The sequence below is a fragment of the Lagenorhynchus albirostris genome, chromosome 8, assembly GCF_949774975.1.
Source record: "Lagenorhynchus albirostris chromosome 8, mLagAlb1.1, whole genome shotgun sequence".
NCBI classification, from domain to species: domain Eukaryota; kingdom Metazoa; phylum Chordata; class Mammalia; order Artiodactyla; family Delphinidae; genus Lagenorhynchus; species Lagenorhynchus albirostris.
The window spans coordinates 7,244,629-7,262,429 of record NC_083102.1 but is presented as its reverse complement, the minus strand read 5'-3'; the positions used below and the strand labels follow the sequence as shown (position 1 = coordinate 7,262,429).

The window sequence follows — 17,801 nt, the reverse complement described above, 5'->3', positions numbered from 1 at the left end:
GCTCTTTTAAGAAGGCCCTTTCTGTACTAATGAAACTGTGAATTACTGATATCAAAGAGGATGTATTTTGCAGGATTCTTGGAGGTCATTTGGTTAGTTCACACTTGTACTCAAGGAAGGAATCTTATGCATCATTAATCTTGAGAAGCAAGCTGATTTGTTCACGATTTGAATTGTTAGAAAACTTGTTTAATATTGATTCTGTTGGCTTTCATATCCCTTTGGAACAACAGTCTCTTGCATGAGGCAAAGCCTTAAATAGACAACCTCCCTTCTGTTAGATGCCTTTGTTTATTTTGGCTCCTGGGTTCTGCTCCCATTATCTTACTTTCTGGGAGAGAGGAAGGTGAAGGGAGGGCGGGTGGGTGAGCAGTGTTCTCATGCAGGCTTCTGAGCCAGGCTCTGGGGGGGGAAGCTACAGCCTGCTCTGCCGTGGGTTCCTGCCCTTGGTTGGCTGCATTCTGCGCCTTGGTCTCCTGTGCTTGGGCCTGTGCTTCCAAATGATGAAGTGGCAAATCTGCAGATTCTCCCTACGAAATCTTGAGTGTTCCTCCTGGATATTCATCACTGCAATCGGTAAACCCTGTGATGCCAGGGACCTACTGTAACAGAGTACTTTTGAAAACCACCCGATTTCCTAAGTGTATATTTCGTTTCGTTTTATTTTTTGTTTTTAATATTGGCTTCTTGGACATCCTAAGTTTTTTGGCTCTGTGATGTGAATTATTGGGAAAATATTTTTAGCCCTTACCCCAAAGCCATTTACGCCTCTGACTTTTCATGAGGTCGGATTAAGATTATTGATAGTTTTTGATGGCCTGGTTATGAGATGGAGGGTATACGGTTTGTAAAGTGGTTTATTCCTGAAAATTCAACACTGACAGTTAAACCAGTCTTTTTTTTTTTGCGGGGGGAACTGCGTTGGGTCTTCGCTGCTGCGTGTGGGCTTTCTCTAGTTGCAGCGAGCGGGGACTACTCTTCGTTGCAGTGCGCGGGCTTCTCACTGCAGTGGCTTCTCTTGTTGCGGAGCATGGGCTGTAGGCCTGTGGCAGTTGTGGCTCAGTAGTTGTGGCTCGCGGGCTCTAGAGCGCGGGCTCAGTAGTTATGGCGCACGGGCTTAGTTGCTCCGCGGCATGTGGGATCTTCCCGGACCAGGGCTCGAACCCGTGTCCCCTGCATTGGCAGGCGGATTCTGAACCACTGCGCCACCAGGGAAGCCCCTAAGCCAGTCTTTTATGGGTACCTCTATTATTGTACTTTATTACTCCAAACAGTTTTATAGTCAGACACTGAGTGCTGCATAAACAGGTGAAATCCAGACGCACAAACCTGCACACACCCCAAGGTGGAAACCTCCGTGAGCAAAGCATCTTGGGTCCATTTGGGCCCCACCCAGGTGCCCCGTCAGGGAAAGACTTGACTCCTGTGCATGGTCAGCTGGTGGCCTCCAGTTAGCGCCACCCTGCCCGGCCCATTGCAGGGACTGAGCCGGCAGGAGCAGAAAGGCTGCCTCTGCAGCCCTGCGTGCCATGTCTGGGCAGTGCTGGGCACCCAGCTGCCTGCCAGGTGGGGACCACCTCACAGTTCCCTTCCTTCTCTGCCCAGTCCTGCTTCCTCCCCTGCCCCTCACAGGTGTCATCCCTAAGAAGCATCCTCCACCCAAACTCTGTCCCAGCATCTGCTCCAGGGCACCAGCCTGAGACCAGCAGGTCAGCTGCTGTCAGCATGTGACCTGATTTTTAGGGCCTTTTTCTGATGTACTGACTTATAACATTTCCCTTTAGATTTAGTTTGTTGTAGTGTAAGTGATGAATGTTAAATATATAAATGTGAGGCTCACTGGGGGATGTTAAAAATATAAGATAAGGTTATCCTCTTCAAACTTCTCAGTTAAGTCAATAAGGACATGTGAACTGTTGTGAACCTTGGATCAACTCTGTATGAATTTTGGAATCTCAGTGGAGACAACTAGAAACAGGGAATGAGTAGTTTCAAAGGGAAAACAATAAAGCACCTGAAAGCAGGAGTAGAATACTTGGCTGATTTTTCGGCCTGGTCTCCACATAAGCTGAGATCTGCTGCGGCACCAGATTTCCACGCGTAGACCTAGACACAGAACGTGCGTGATAAAGTAGACTTGACATTTCAACATGAAAAGGTGGTTTTTGGTCTTAGAATACTAGTGACTTGACAGAGTAAGCTTATAACTGGAATCAGATGTACACGACGAGGAGGAAAGAGCACACTGGGGTGCTGATGTTGCGTGAGGACGACGAGGTATTGTGAGGAGAATCACTGACCGTTTTATTTGCTGTATCTTAACCTTGCCTCTGGGGCAGGGTTTGGGGTGAGGTTGGTATGACAAGTGCTACCCTGACTTTATACTGCTCTGATATTTGCAGTGTTCTTAGTTTAAAAAGTCAGGCTTTTTTTTTTTTTTCCCAACCCAGCTTTCTTAAATTTCAAAATATTTAAATAGATTTACTATTGATACGATTAAGACTGGTTTGTTCTTTCAGACCATCAACTGTTTTCTTTGGAGCTGTTTGGGTTTGTAAGATTAATAGATAACTGGTGCGTCTGTTTGTTTGTTTATTTTTCTTATGGCTCTGTTAGTGGTTTCCCTGTTTATTGACACCTTAAAAATCAAAGAATCTGGGCTTCCCTGGTGGCGCAGTGGTTGAGAGTCCGCCTGCCGATTCAGGGGACACAGGTTCGTGCCCTGGTCTGGGAGGATCCCACGTGCCGCGGAGTGGCTGGGCCCGTGGGCTGTGGCCGCTGAGCCTGCACGTCCGGAGCCTGTGCTCCGCAACGGGAGAGGCCACAACAGTGAGAGGCCCGCGTACCGCAAAAAAAAAAAAATCAGAGAATCTAAAGTTCAGACTAGAGTGTTGGGGAGTACTGGCTTGAGAATCCAGAGCTCTGGCCTGGGGTCCTGCCACTTCCTAGCACTGTGACCTTGATCAGCTCTGATTGCTTCTTTGAGTCTGTTTCTTCATCTGTAAAAGGAAGGGCCAGAACCATCTTTTAAGGTTAAACCTCTAATCGTCTGGGACTGTAATCGGCTCTTGTGTGCAAACCCTTTGGGCACAAATGCCTGGTACATAAAGTTTCCAGTTTACAAGTGGGTTATATACCAGAGATGTGTATGTTAACCCCTTAGATGTTGTATCTCATGGCAGTGGTGTTATGGAAGTGGACCACGTCTGCTTTGATTTACTATTAACAGTACCTAACCAAGGCAGAGGGCAGTGCCTGGCACAGGGTCGCTTCCTACTAAATATTTGTTAGATAAATATTAATGGTCACTAGATTTCTATAACATAAGTCTGTTTAAAAACTGTGTTAAAATATGTATACATTTGCAGTGACCAGGATAATACAAAACATGACTAAGTGAAAGAGCAAGAAATAAATTTTAGCCTAAAATCTAGTGTTTGAAGGAAAAAGTTGAAAGGGAACAAGATAGAATTTGTGGAGATGCTCGAGGGGGATTTGGGGCGAGTTTAGATGCTCGATGATGCTGGTATTTCCTTATTTCTAAATCCTTTCAAAACATGTAACTCATCGATTCCTTAATTTACTCTCGTTTATTCATGCGAAACATTGATGGAGCTCTGCGCCTGCTCTGAAGTGGGCTCAGAGACACTGTGGTGAGTGAAGAGACGGCCTCTGTGCCTGGGGATCCTTCACACCGGTACAGGGAGAGAGTCCCAGTAAAGACACGGCCGTGGAGTGTCGACTCTGAGTGAGAGTTAAGGTGGGAAAGGCCTGGAAATGGGTGAACCTGAACCTCGCCTGGGAGTTCCCTAGTGTGTCTTTTGTGGCTGGAAGAGAACTTGACGCAGAGGAGCTTTCCGGGAAGAAGCAGCAGCAAGGGCACAGGTGTTCGGGAGTGGAAAGGGGACTGGCAATGTCCAAGAACGGAGGACAGGGTCTGTGTGGCTGTCCCCAGGGGCGTGAAGGGGGAGTTTTGTAAGAGGCAAACGAGGAGAGAGATGTGACTCTGCCGTAGTGAGGATTTCTCTGCTGCGGCTGCCTTTGCTCTCAGGACGACAGCCTAGTCAGAGTGGCAGCTTTAGACTCAACTGCTGTGTGAAGAATAGATGGGGCGTGACATAAATACTGGGAGGTATGGGAGTCCAGTTCAGACCATGAAAATAGTGGTCCAGGTAAGAGAGGATGGTGATGGTTATTGGAAGAGGAAATAGAGATGAGTGAGTGGATTTGAAATGACCTTGAGAGTTAAAACCTGTAGCAACTGAATGTGAAAGATGAGGGATAAGGCATTAGAATTATTCCCAGGTTTCTGGTGTGTGGGTACGTGGAGTTGCCACTTACTGAGGTGGGCAGTACTGGTGGAGAATGGAGGTTGGAGGAAGATCCTGAGTCCAGTTGTGGATCTGCTGGGTTTGAGACGTGGGAGAAGACGTGAACTGGATACAGAGGTAGGCCTGGAGTTCAGAGGAGTCTGGGCTGGAGATGAACATTGTGAGTGACTGGCCTATGGAGGTTTGAAGAAAGAAGGGTTCATACATCCCCATCCTATGCTTACGTGTCATAATTGAATTTACTTTTTTAAGGTACCAGTTGAAGTGATAAGGTGAGGTAAAGATAAAAATGGGGAAAGTCGAGGGACTTCCCTGGTGGTGCAGTGGTTAAAGCTCTGCGCTTCCAATGCAGGGGGCCCGGGTTCCATCCCTGGTGGGGGAACTAGATCCCGCGTGTATGCCACAACTAGGGAGCCCGCGTGCCGCAACTAAGACCCAGCACAACCAAGTAAATAAATAAATAAATATTTTTAAAAATGAGTTTAAAAAAATGGAGAAAGTTGAACATTTTCAGTTGCCGGTAGAAATTAGAAGAGAAGAAAAGGAAGTAAATAGAGCATCTAGATGGGTCTGAGAAAGCTTACGGTCTAAGGTAGAATTACCTGAATTGTGAGTCTGGGAAATTAAAGTGATAATTTCCCTTTAGGGAAAAGCTAAGTAAGTGGTAGGGAATGGAGTGTAGGTTTAAACAGGGACGCTGTCGGGTGGTGCTGCCAGTCCGCAGTGCCCCAATTCCTGTCAGGTGGGGCGTTAGTATGTACCATCCAAGGCAGAGGAAAGGCAGATTGAAATTATATTAGGAAACACTTGCAAAGCGGTTGCTGAGTTGTTAGTTTCTTAAAACTTGGGGATTCGTTCTTGTTAGACATCGTTATATTTCACATTTGGACATACCTATTTGAATGTGTGACATAAAATATTTTCAGGATCAGGAATGATGTCGTGGTTTCATAAAATGTTAAGTCCCATAGCTTAGGTTATAAATATTAGAGATGATTTATGCTTCCGAAGTTCAGACTTAATCCATATGCGTGACCTGTGTTGTCCTTAAATGTGCCTTAGACTACGGAGAGCTCTGTAGTGCCGTTGAAGATGCAGGACGCACTGAATCCCTTGCAGACTTTGACGGCCCATTCTTCCTGTTCCAGATACCATTTACGTTTCAACAACATTTATTTTTTGGAGCCATTAAAATAATTCAGTGTTTCCTAGTTTTGCACCACAAAATACTTGTTTAAAAGCCTCCACAGGTCTTCCCTGGTGGCGCAGTGGTTGAGAGTCCGCCTGCCGATGCAGGGGACACGGGTTCGTGCCCCGGTCCGGGAAGATCCTGCATGCCGCGGAGCGGCTGGGCTCATGAGCCATGGCCACTGGGCCTGTGCTTCCGGAGCCTGTGCTCCGCAACGGGAGAGGCCACAGCGGTGAGAGGCCCGCGTACTGCAAAAAAAAAAAAAAAAAAAAAAGCCTCCACATTTCGATGTGATGTACATAGACAGTCCTTAAAGTATGTCTGTGATGTTTTGTATTGGGAAGTACTGACTTAATGCAATATTGGATGGCTGAAGTTCTTTATCTGTGGATCCATAGTCCTGAGACATTATAAATTGTATTTTGCAGTAGCTTCATTCACTTAGAAGTAATCGCCATTACCACTTGTCATGTGTTCACTGTGTGTTAAATAGATTTGCCCCCATTTTGCAGGCTGGGAAATTGAGGCTTAGAGCAGTGAGAAGTTAAGTAACTTGCCCAAGACCACGTATTTGTAGGTATGGAGCTGAGCTTCAAACCCGGGTCTCCCTAAATTGAGGGAGCATTTTAAATTTTGGTAATTCTTGCCCAGTTCCCTTCTGAAAAGAGAGTGACCAGGAATTCACTGGCGGTCCAGTGGTTAGGACTCGGCACTTTCACTGCCGGGGCCCAGGTTCAATCCCTGATTGCGGAGAACTAAGATCCCACGAGCCGCTGGGCGCTCGGCACCAAAAGCGGGGGGCGGGGGGGGGCGGCGCAGAGTGACCACTTCCCTCACCTTCAGCCTCAACAACATTTGCATTTTGCCAAATGCGAAGTGAAAAGTGTTTTAAATTCCCAGGTAACTAGTGAGATTGAATGTTTGGCTTTTTGTACTAGCTATTTTTGTTTCTCTTTCTGGAAATTTCCTTTGCCTTTTCCCCTTGGAGTTTGTCTTTCTGTTACGTAGGTCAAGTAATATAGTTTAAGTTTCGATACCTTAGAAGGCCTGCAAAGTAACGTGTTGGTTGTGCTTGTGTCCGTTTTACCCAGCTTTTCTTGTGAGCACTGATAGTCATAATGATTTTGAACTAAGCGTCTCCGTAAGCACAGACCATGTAATATGAGTGTGTTTCCACACAGAAAGAGAAACGCTCTCTGGATTAGAGTGGTACCTGCTGAGGCCTGCAGACTATTTCTGCCATGTGGCAGGCATCCTATCCCACCCCCGCTCCCACCCCAATGCAGGATGTTGAAAAAGGATTAATTAGTTCCCTTTATTTCTTCTTCAGGTTTGCCTGCAATGAGATTTCATTCTCTGCCTTTAAAGGAGTCCTTTCTGAACTGCTGTGAATAAATTTGGAATGATACTGTATATTTTCATCTAATGGAGAAGTAGCTGTACCTTGAATAAGGATTGCTGCACTGGACGACTTCAGAATATTATTCAACAATGTCATCCAACAGGAGTCAGAATCCCCATGGACTGAAGCAGATTGGCCTTGATCAGATCTGGGACGACCTCAGAGCTGGAATCCAGCAAGTGTATACCAGACAAAGTATGGCGAAATCCAGATACATGGAACTCTACACGTATCCTCCTGCTTGAGCTGTGATCGATCTGCTTAGGATTTTGATTATTTACTGGTCTGATCTGTGAGTTGTTAGAAATTTTACGTCACGTGTTCTCTTCCAGTTCATCCTATAATGTAAGACTCGTTTTTTGCTTTAAAAGTTAACTCATTTACTCTTCTTTGTTTTGAGCAGAGGTGAAATTGGCTACTTGGTAGTCTAAAGCAGTGCTGCTCAGGACAGCAGCCTGTAGCGGCACGTGGCTGTTGACATTTGAAATCATTAGTCGTGGTAGCCGTGTTTTCAAGTGCTCAGTAGGTAATAGACTACTTTTATCATTGCAGGAAGTTCTGCTGGACAACGCTGGTTAAAGCCGGGGAGCATTGGTTTCTGTATTGTGCCGGGCTGCCTTCATGCTATGTGGGCAGAGTGGAATAGCTTGCATCAGAAACGGTCTGATCCACAAAGCTGTGTATTTACTGTCTGGTCCTTTATGGGACAGGTTTGCTGACTCCCGTCTAAAGGGTCACCACATAGAGCAAAAGTTGTACTGTTATGGCCTTGTTTTACAAATAATGTGTTCAAGTGTTGCACTCACTGTTATGTGGTCCACGATGGGTGCAGGGGACCGCTGTGTGCTACGAAGGATACGTTGTCTGTTGTATGCAGTCGGCCCTCCTGATCCGTAGATGCGGAACTCCAGCTGTGCTAGCCACTTTACATGAGGAACTTGAGCATCCACGGGTTTTGGTATCGCTGGCAGGGAGCATTCCTGGAACCTGTCCCCCACAGGTATCGAGGGACGCCTGTACTCCAAGACATACTATTTGACTTGTAGAGTTTCTTGATTCTGTTCAAATACAAGAAGTTGCAATTTAAGCTAACTCACCAAAGAGCAGGTTGCTGGTTCTAGGAGGTTAAAGTTGCCAGTTCAGTGGAGATTTAAGTAAATCTTTAATATGTATCAGTGATTGTCAATGCGATATTCCAGTATGCCCTCAACTATGCTAATGTTTTATAATCTGAAAAAATTAACATTAATTTAAATAGATATGAACCTATATGTCTATCTCTAAATTTAAACCTTACTGTAAGTATGTACAGATATTCATAAATGTGTATATACTTACACTGTAGAATACTTTAAAAAAAAACAGCTTTAGTGAAATATAATTCACATACCCAAAAAACTCACCCCTTTTTAAGTGTACAATGCAGCAGTTTTTAGTATAGTCCCATGTTGTGCAAGCGTAACCGCTGTCTAAATTTAGAGTATTTTCATCACCGTCCTGTCCCCCCCGCCCCAAAGAAACTCTGTACCCATATTAGCAGTCACTTCCCATTCTGTCCTCCCCCAGGTTCTGGCAACTGCTAACCTACTTTCTGTCTCTCTGAATTTGCCTGTTCTGGACATTTCACATAAATGGAATCACACAGTGTCTGGCCTTTGTGATTGGCTTCTTTCACTTAGCATAATGTCTTCAGGCTTCCTCCTTGTAGCACGTGTCGGCACATCATTCCTTTTTACGTTTGAGTTGAATGCGTATTCCATATTTTGTTTGTCCATCAGTAATGGATATCTGGGTTGTTTCTACTTTTTGGCTATTATGAATATTGTATATGAGTTTCTGCGTGGACATGTGTTTTTAATTCTCTTAGATATATATGCAGGAGTGGAACTGCTGGTTCGTGATATGTAGAACGCTTTTAAGGACAGTAGAATCTTTGCAAATGAGAGGATATTGACCCACTCAAGAGGGTTGTGGCTTGCTAGGTATGATGGGTTGTTGTTGTTTTTTAAATTCTTGTAAGTAATAGATATAAAGATGGTGATTCCAGTTGTGAGACGATAAGGCACTTAGTTGGATTCCTGGTGTGCAAACAACAGGGGAGCCCTAGTGTAGACATCATGGAAATTTAGCTGCTGGTTTGTCTCTGGGGAATTTATTAGTTGTAATTTTTGACCAACTCAGACTGGTCCTTAGCCCAATCAGATGTTTTGCTCTTAGAACTCTGAGGAAGTAGAGACTTGTCTGCTTGCTGCAATTACTAAATTCTTTTTTTCTACAAATAATTATAATTGGTAGTTCTGACACCTTCAATTTTAATTTTTTTAGGAATACTATTAAATTGAGTATTATTCTTCCAGTTTTGTCTGAGAAAATACTAACTGCATATATTTAATAGGAGTGGAGAATCTGAACTGAGTCTAAAGCGTCTGACTTTACTTCTTTAGATATTATGAAATAATGTCTATGAAATCATAGCTACCATTTGAGTCCTGTGTGTCAGACATGGTGCTAAGAACCGTCTACATGTTATTTAAGGCTTACATCACCCACGGGGGTTGGTGGTAGTAGCCCTCCTCTAGTGCTGTCAGAAACATGATCTCCAAAACGCAAGTCACTTGCCTAGTTGTTATAGCAACCATTGGGCAGTGATGATGCCTGTCTAAAATTCTTAGTAGCCTGAATCTAGAAACTGCCTTTATCCACTCACTGTATGGCCTTCAGATTTTGTATGTGAATGAATCACTGTTCCCAAAGTATTTTCTGTATTTTTCTTACGAAGTTCCAAAGAAGAGGGTTTGATCATCTCTTAACTATTAACTTTTAGGATACAGATGAAACAGAATGTCTATTTGTATTTAATTACTGAAAATCATAAAATTTTATTCCCCACTTTACCTGCATTTTTAACATCAGTGTTATTTTCCTAAGTAGAAGACCTTGAGTCATCTGACACAGTTTTCTAGAACACATCTACCTTCCATTTCAGTTAGTTAACATACAGTATTTTTGGAAACTGTGTGTCACCATACCACAGTTTTATCCCAGCCTCAGTTTACATAACAGTATTTTTAAAAGTTTTCTCTTTCGGGTGTATGTTCAGCCTCCCATGTAACCGCTTAACTGCATCACCCTTTAAAATAATCTCCCCCAGGCTGGTCTCCAGTGACAGATGATTTAACACTTTGGACTGTGAGGTTGTGTTTCAGGCTTGGAGGTACTTTCGGTCCCAGGAAGAAGGAGCAGACTGTGCATCTCCCTGCTGTAGTGTCACCCTTCAAAGTCCTGGCCTTATGGGGAGCTGGCGAGGGAGAGTGGGTCAGAAAGGAAGGGAGAGGGAAACTGCCTGAGAGAAAAATGAGGGATCCTTTCCCCATAATTGTAGCCAGTAGCTAATAGCTAGATTTATAACCCTTCGTTCATCCTGGAGAACCATGTGACATGTTTTCTAGAGAAAAGTAACCTACTTCTGGATGTGAAACAGATATTCTTCGAGCTTTTAGGAACCTCTGGCATTTATTGGTGCTATAACAAGAAGGTGGGTTATTATACAGCGTAAACATTTTTCTTGATTTTTCAACTCAGAATGGCAAAGGAAAGAGAAGGGAACTTGGGGAAAGAAAGAAAAAAAAAGTCCCAGAGCATCTACAGTCAGAAAGATCTAGTTCAATTAACTTTGTTTCCGGCCGTTTCACAGACGTTTCCTTTTTCTTCTAAAGTTTAGCCGGAGGCTCTTGCTCCCCCACTGTGTGTCTGTTCAGCACTTATATTCGGTTCTGATTTTCTAGGACGTCTTAGGTATGTAGAGTTACAGTACAGCGACTTTTTTTTTTCTTTTCTTTTTTTTTGCAGTAAAATGTAGGAGTACATTCTCTGCCGGTGGGTAAATAATAGTAAATTTCCTTTCTCTTGAACTTGAAATAGGTAATGAAGTTTCCTATTCAGTTTCTTGACACCAGTATGTTCCCGCTGCTGTGCCCAGCTCAGAGAGCAGGCCTGGATCCTGACTCGCAGGCGGATGTTGGTGAAGGGAGTGCAGTGTGATGAGGGGGACCCCTGTGGCATAACCGAGAACAGCCAGTCTGGTCTAGTCTAGTCTAGACATCAGGCCATCTGGTTAAGTGTGTTGGTTTTGCTAGGCCCCAGGTCTGCCTGCTTCTCACTTCCAGGTCAAAATTCTCTTGTTCTGAAGTCATTATTCATCTCAAATCATAATTTTAGCTTCCTTGGAGTCAGTGTAAACTTCCATGGTGATGCCTTTCTCTTTTTTTCTCTCTGCCTGCGTTAGTTCTCAGAAACTTAAAAGTGGCTGTTTCTCTCCCTGTAGTGCTGTGAACTGAATTAGTTTATTCTGTTTTCTTAGCCTGTTTTTTCAAAGTTCTTTTTCCCAGACCAGTACACTAAGGATCCCATTCCCGTTGCCTAGCCTTGACTGCAGCTCTCAGTAAGTTATAACACAAGTGCATTCAGAATTCAGTTAATCTCTGTCCCGATACTCTGTGACAAAGTTCACCATCACTGGGACTGGGGCACTTTTTCACCCAGGCGAGTCTGCTGGGCCCCTGGCAGCCTGCAGCGTAGGCCTTGCAAGGTTGACACGCCAGGATGTGCTTGGTCCTGCTGCAGCTCATCACCTGCCAGCTGGGCCGTCGTGTCGCTGTCACTATGCTCAGGTCGCCGGCTCCTCTGCAGGAGCTGTGGATGCAGGGCCGGTATTCCAGGTGGCAGCCTTTCTTCTTGGCCTGCCTGCTCCAGAGTTCTCGTTCCTTTATAGAAACTCAGTCTTGTAGAAAATTGGATCAAACAGAAAGGGTCACAAATTGTTTTCACAATAGATTCATAATGATGCATGTCCATTTTGAAATAACCATGTAGGCGGTGAAGGTATTCGGACATTTTTCGTCTTGTATACTTTTTATTCAGGAGCCTTACATTCATCTGATTTTGCTCACCTAACGAGCATGGCTTACAGCAAATAAACCTAAATGTACAGAAGTGTTTTTTCCAAATGTATGCGACTGTTCATTCATATATATATGTCCATACTTTTAGAGTACGGTTCTGAAGGATGTAACTGGTTCACAGAAAGAAGAAATGCAAATGGTCAGTAAGCATATAGGAAAATTTTCAACCTCTTAATTATTAAAGAAATGAAGAATTAAACATTTTTTAAACTTACGTTGAAAACATTTTTAAAGAAATGGTCGTAGCCAGTGTTGTTGGCCAGAGTGAAGGGAGCTGGAGCCCCTGCGGTCAGGTGGGAGTGTTAGTTTGCTATGATCTTTCTGGAGAAATTTAGAAATAGAAAGACGTAAAAATGTACTTTGGTGATTTTTTAACTTTTAACTCTGTCCTAAGGAAATAGTTGTGTCCAAATTGTATGTGCAAGGTTGTTCGGCATACTTTAATAATAGGAAACAACAGAAAACAACCTCAGCCTTCAACATTAAGGACTTGGTATAAAATAGCTATAAACAGCCATTAAAAATTCATTGACATGTAATAATGTTCGTAATAACGGGGAAAGCAGGGTAGGAGGTGGTCTCTGTGCTGTGAACCCTCACGGCATCCTCTCTGCTTTTGAAAAGCTTTCCGTAGTATTGAAAGTGGCTATCCGTATGTATTGGGCTTATAGATGACTTAAAAAAAAAACTGATCTGTGCTTTCTGGATTTTCAGTATAGAACATGCATTTTAAAATACAGTTATTTCGTTTTTGCTGGTTTTCCTTATGCAAATATAGGTCCTAGTTATTATACTTACTTGCAAAATCCTCCCTACCTTTCATTACTGACATCGTACTATTAAAATAGTTTATGGGATTGAGAAATTTTATCTATCTTTGAGAGAGAACCCACAGAAATGATAATTATATTGCATAGTTGTCTCTAGAAGCAACTTTTTTGGTTTATTAGTATAAATGTGGTATGTTCAGCTTTTATCTTCTAAATCTGATTCATAGTGAATATACTTAGAGCACTTTGAGCGTTGTTGAGACAAATTTTATAGTTAATCACAGTCCATTGCATGGAGTCTCTGCCTTTGAAATAAATGTGAACTTACTTGCTTCGTCTGGGATTTTCCTTTTCAACGCTGTACCTACCACAGCCTAGAGAGAACTTGATTCTTTTATAACTTTACAGGCGACAGTGCGGGATGGTAGGCAGGCCTGCCTCTCCTGCCACTGGCTGCAGGTGGGACGTTTGTTGACACGAAGATAGGAAGTATTTTCAACACAACTTTTAGTGCAGAGCCTTTCCAAATGATTTTCATACAAGCAATTGCTTAAATTTCCACTAAGTTCAGTTGGATGAAGAAGTGGTAGTAGAAAGTGGTTTCGTTCTGTTTAGTTTTGCTTCTTCAATTGACTTGTCTTTTACAAAATGAAAATGCCTTGAGTTTGGTAGTAACTAAAAGTCACAAATTGATTCCCCAGATGTGTTGACTTTATGTAGACGGCCTGGTGCCGTGTGGTAACAGACAGTGGGGGCATCTGCCTTATCCTAAAGCGTTTGCAGGCTCCCTTGGCCTCACAGCTGGGACAGCGTGTCGTCACACGCAGCGCCTGGGATGACAGCGGCGGGAGATGGCTGCATGTCACCCGACCCCTTTCGCGGTGACTTGTCGCAACCAATCATGCAAGAAGTGTGTTTTGGCAAATGACGGAGCAGTTCTAGGATACGGAAGAGTCGTAGGCCCATTTCGGAGGCAGAACCAGGCTCGGCTCTCGAACACCAAGTGCCGCCAGGCCACCGTGCCATCCTGGCCGCCTGCAGAGACCCCAGGTGTCTGCCTAGGGTCCCACTTACTGCCCGCCTCTGGCCGTGTTGCCAAAGGAACTCTTCCAGGGAACCTTTTGAAAACAAGCTCAAAGTTTTAAAAGTCAGATACGGGGGTTTGTCAGGCTCTCGCTGACGTACTGTAAAACAGCCACCCGCTGACTACTGAAGGAAGCTTCTGTTTAATTGCCTGTTAGGTTTTTAGTTTACTTTTACCTCTTGAGGGCTTTTTCCCCTTATTTCCTCTTAATTCCCATATTTAACTTTTCTTCATATTCTATTTTGTTTTTGCTTTAAAAATCATTTTAGACCTGACCATTTTACTTTCAAATCTGAGTCATATTTACTGAGTTTTTACAGTCATCACTTAGAGTCAATGCCTTGTTGACACGCAGCTGCCCGTGTCGGAAGGGCGGGTGATACAGGTGGGCTTGGGGCAGGGACCTGCAGGAGGAGCCCCTGCTCTTCAGCCAGAAGCCTGAGGTCGGTGGTTTCCCACAGTGGAATGAACCACCCCCAGCAATCGCGGGCCACCCCCCTTCCAGAGCCCGCTCAGGCCCGGCTGGTCCTCCCCGTCCAGGTGACACACGGGACGTACCAGTGACGTATGTGGAGGGCCGGTCCCCTGCACAGACGACTTCTCCCTGCAGCTTCTTTTTTTTTTTAATTAAAAAAAATTTTTTTAATTTATTTATTTTTGGCTGCGTTGGGTCTTCGTTGCTGCGCGCGGGCTTTCTCTAGTTGTGGTGAGCGGGGGCTACTCTTCATTGCGGTGCGCGGGCTTCTCATCACAGTGGCTTCTCTTGTCACGGAGCACGGACTCTCAGCGTATGGGCTCAGTAGTTGAAGCATGCAGGCTCAGTAGTTGTGGCTCGCGGGCTCTAGAGCGCAGGCTCAGTAGTTGTGGCACATGGGCTTGGTTGCTCCACGGCATGTGGGATCTTCCCGGACCAGGGCTCGAACCCGTGTCCCCTGCATTGGCAGGTGGATTCTTAACCACTGCACCACCAGGGAAGTCCCCTCCCTGTAGCTTCTGATACACATTAGGAGTCTGCTTTTTCCTTTTCTGATAGCATTTCCCCACACAGTTGATTTTAAAGCCCAGATAAAACACTACAAAGTGAAGATTGCACATCATTAGAGCTCCGTGGGTCCATCTAGGTGGGAGGCCGTGGGTCTCGCCTTTCTGCTGACGCAGCCTGGGCTCAGAGCGCAGCTGGTGCCGTTCTTTTGTGAAAGGCGTTCACGACTCCGTCAGAAGCATCCACCGGTTGGTATCTTCCCGATAAACTTTGTGTCAGTTTCCTCTTCAGGAAAACAGCCAGCATGGGCCCCCAGGCCAGCATCTTCTGTGAGGCATAGCCCGGCTTCGGGCTGAAGTCTTCCACAGTCAGGCGCAACTACCCATTTGGGGGCTTTTTAATAATTTTTGTTTTTTAGACAAATAATCCTGTAGTAAAATCTAGAAGTTTAAAAGGACACACAGTGAAAAGTACGAGTTCTTTCCATCCACATATCGTTCATGTCTCTCAGCCCCCGGGAAGTCCCTGCACTGCTGTCTTGGGTACATCTGTCTGAGTGTCATCTACACACACATACATCGTACAGAAAACGAGTGTTTGTATGTAACTTAGAAATAATCTTTAACAGCATTTCCCAAGTGTAAGTAAACATGTACCTGTGATGGTTCCCTGGTCATCAGTCTTTGCAGAGCACTTTCTCTGAATCCTCCCCGTGAGTGTGAGAAATGGTCTCGTCGTGATACCATTTTTAGCTTATATCTGAGCACTTGTAATTGTTCTTCTGTGCTCTGGAAACAGACGTCTTTATAGAGACAATAGGAAAATTCATTTTTCCTTGATTCCTTTGATAATATTTGTACTATAGTCAGGAGTAGGAATTGCCCTAACAGTTAGTTCTGTTACTTAAATGCTATTAGAAATGCGGAAGATAAATACTCTGAAACTGGAATTAATTTTGGCAGGTAGTCCTCCAGATGTGAAATATGTGCATTTCTAATAATGCATGGTTATTTGTTTAAGTAAGTTTTAGGATGCTGACATAGACACAATAATTTTGTGCCCTGTCTTTTTTTTTAAATAAATTTATTTATTTTTGGCTGCATTGGGTCTTCGTTGCTGCGCGTGGGCTTTCTCTAGTTGCAGTGAGTGAGGGCTACTCTTCGTTGTGGTGCGAGGGCTTCTCATTGCGATGGCTTCTCTTGTTGCGGAGCACGGGCTCTAGGTGCGTGGGAATCAGTAGTTGTGGCACACGAGCTTAGTAGTTGTGGCTCGCGGGCTCTAGAACGCAGGCTCAGTAGTTGTGGCGCGCGGGCTTAGTTGCTCTGCGGCACGTGGGATCTTCCCAGACCAGGGCTTGAACCCGTGTCCCCTGCATTGGCAGGCGGATTCTTCACCACTGCACCACCAGGGAAGTCTTGTATCCCATCTTATTTTTGTGTTCTGTAAATATTATTTGGGCTTGTATTTTTTATTTTTCTATTACGTTTCAGGTCTTCTCATAAGCTATCTCAAATCCCTCGTGAAGTGGGTGGAGGGGGATGTGTGTGTGTGACGGAATATTTGATGGTCCCGTTTCATGAATTAGGAAGTATATTATGATGGGTAGTACAGAGGGGATGCTCAGAGGAGGAGGGAGAAGGATTCTGACACTTCCAAGGTTGGAAAGTTTCAAGAACTAGTAGAGGTTAAGTGGGCCTCAAAGGATGAGTATAGATGAGGAGAAACAAAGGGATGAAAGTCTTGCAGAGTTTTGCTGGAGGGAGAAAGATGAACATGAAAGTGGGAAGTAGCACTTTGAGAGAACAGGATGCTGGTCAGCTTGAATAGATGCTGTAAGAATGGCTACACAAGTTAGTTTAACTGACTTTAATAAAGAGTGACTCCGGATTCTGGTGAACCTTGAATACCAGGTAAATGAGTTTGTTTGTTTGTTTTAAAGTGTTGTAGGTCCATAGAGATGGATATATGACTTGATAACTAATGACTTTAGGAGGATGAATCTGGAAACCAAATGGGATTAAAACAGGAAAGATATCAAAGGCACAGAAAGACCAACTTGGTTTTAGTAATCCAAGTGTGATGTTGTGTAAGTTGTGAACTAGGGTAGAAACAGGAAACAAAAGGGGCAAATTTCTGGGCTTCTGGTTGAAGATGAAATTTATGTTTTGACTTTCTCGTTTGTGACATCACTAAAATGATAGTAAAATAATTTTTAAATCAATGAAGACAAAGAATGGAAGAAAACAGACATCATAGATGAGAATTTAACAGTTTTTTTTTTGGAGAATGAAAAGCAGATAGAGTCACAGTACTGATCACCAGGGTATAGGAAGCCTCGCTGTAGAGGGTACATCCCCAGAGGAGAGCACCACTGGCCCTGCAGGACTGGAGAAGCTTGGGACCTGAAGGCTCCGGTTTGGCAGAAGGTGGAGGCGTGAGACTGGGCAGTGCTTGGGAGGTGAGGGATGGATTCAGAATCCGTGAAATTGAAAGCCTGTCATTTCCCTCTACTCAGGTATAGAACACATGGTAGTCAAGAGTCTGCATCCCAAGCAGAAGATTTGTTGCTTCTATGTAGAACACGTTGAATGGGACCGCTGCAGAAACTTGGGAACAGGAGGCCTAGCAGAGGTTGTCATGAATAGGAAGCAACAACAGTGGCTATGATAGAAAGTTGGCCTTTAGAGTGATTGGTCCCTAATTCCATATATTCAGAATACTGGTGGTGATGCTAGAGACAGAACAGTGCTCTGGAAAAATTGAACAGCCCTGAAAAATAAATGCATTTATTGACATGAAAGGTGAGCCATTCAGAACTGTGGCCCACCAGCCTCACTCAGGCCAGTGGTGTTTCCAGTTAGTTTTTTAGTACCTTATCGTTATGAGTACTAAGGATTAATACTTGTATGAAAGAACAGAATACACACACAAAGAATAAAAGGGAACAGGAAGAAACTGATAATACAGGGAAAAGAAGAATATGTTTTAAAAAGTAACATTGTCTGATATGAGAAGCTTCTCATTATGACAGTAAGTTAGGAACAGGATGCTGTGAGAAAAGAACTCACATTTTGAAATGGTA

At 44.1% G+C, this 17,801-nt stretch overlaps 1 protein-coding gene across 2 annotated transcripts in view; it reads left to right on the top strand.

The window, feature by feature from the left end:
* The window catches only part of CUL1 (cullin 1), a 107,080-nt gene that overhangs the window by 31,735 nt on the left and 57,544 nt on the right, over positions 1 to 17,801 (top strand). For both annotated transcript variants that reach the window (XM_060156453.1, XM_060156452.1), the window contains exon 2: positions 6,851 to 7,151. In XM_060156453.1, the coding sequence (XP_060012436.1) occupies positions 7,012 to 7,151 (140 nt within the window). In that variant the 5' untranslated portion in view covers positions 6,851 to 7,011. The remainder of the gene's footprint in view (positions 1 to 6,850; positions 7,152 to 17,801) is intronic.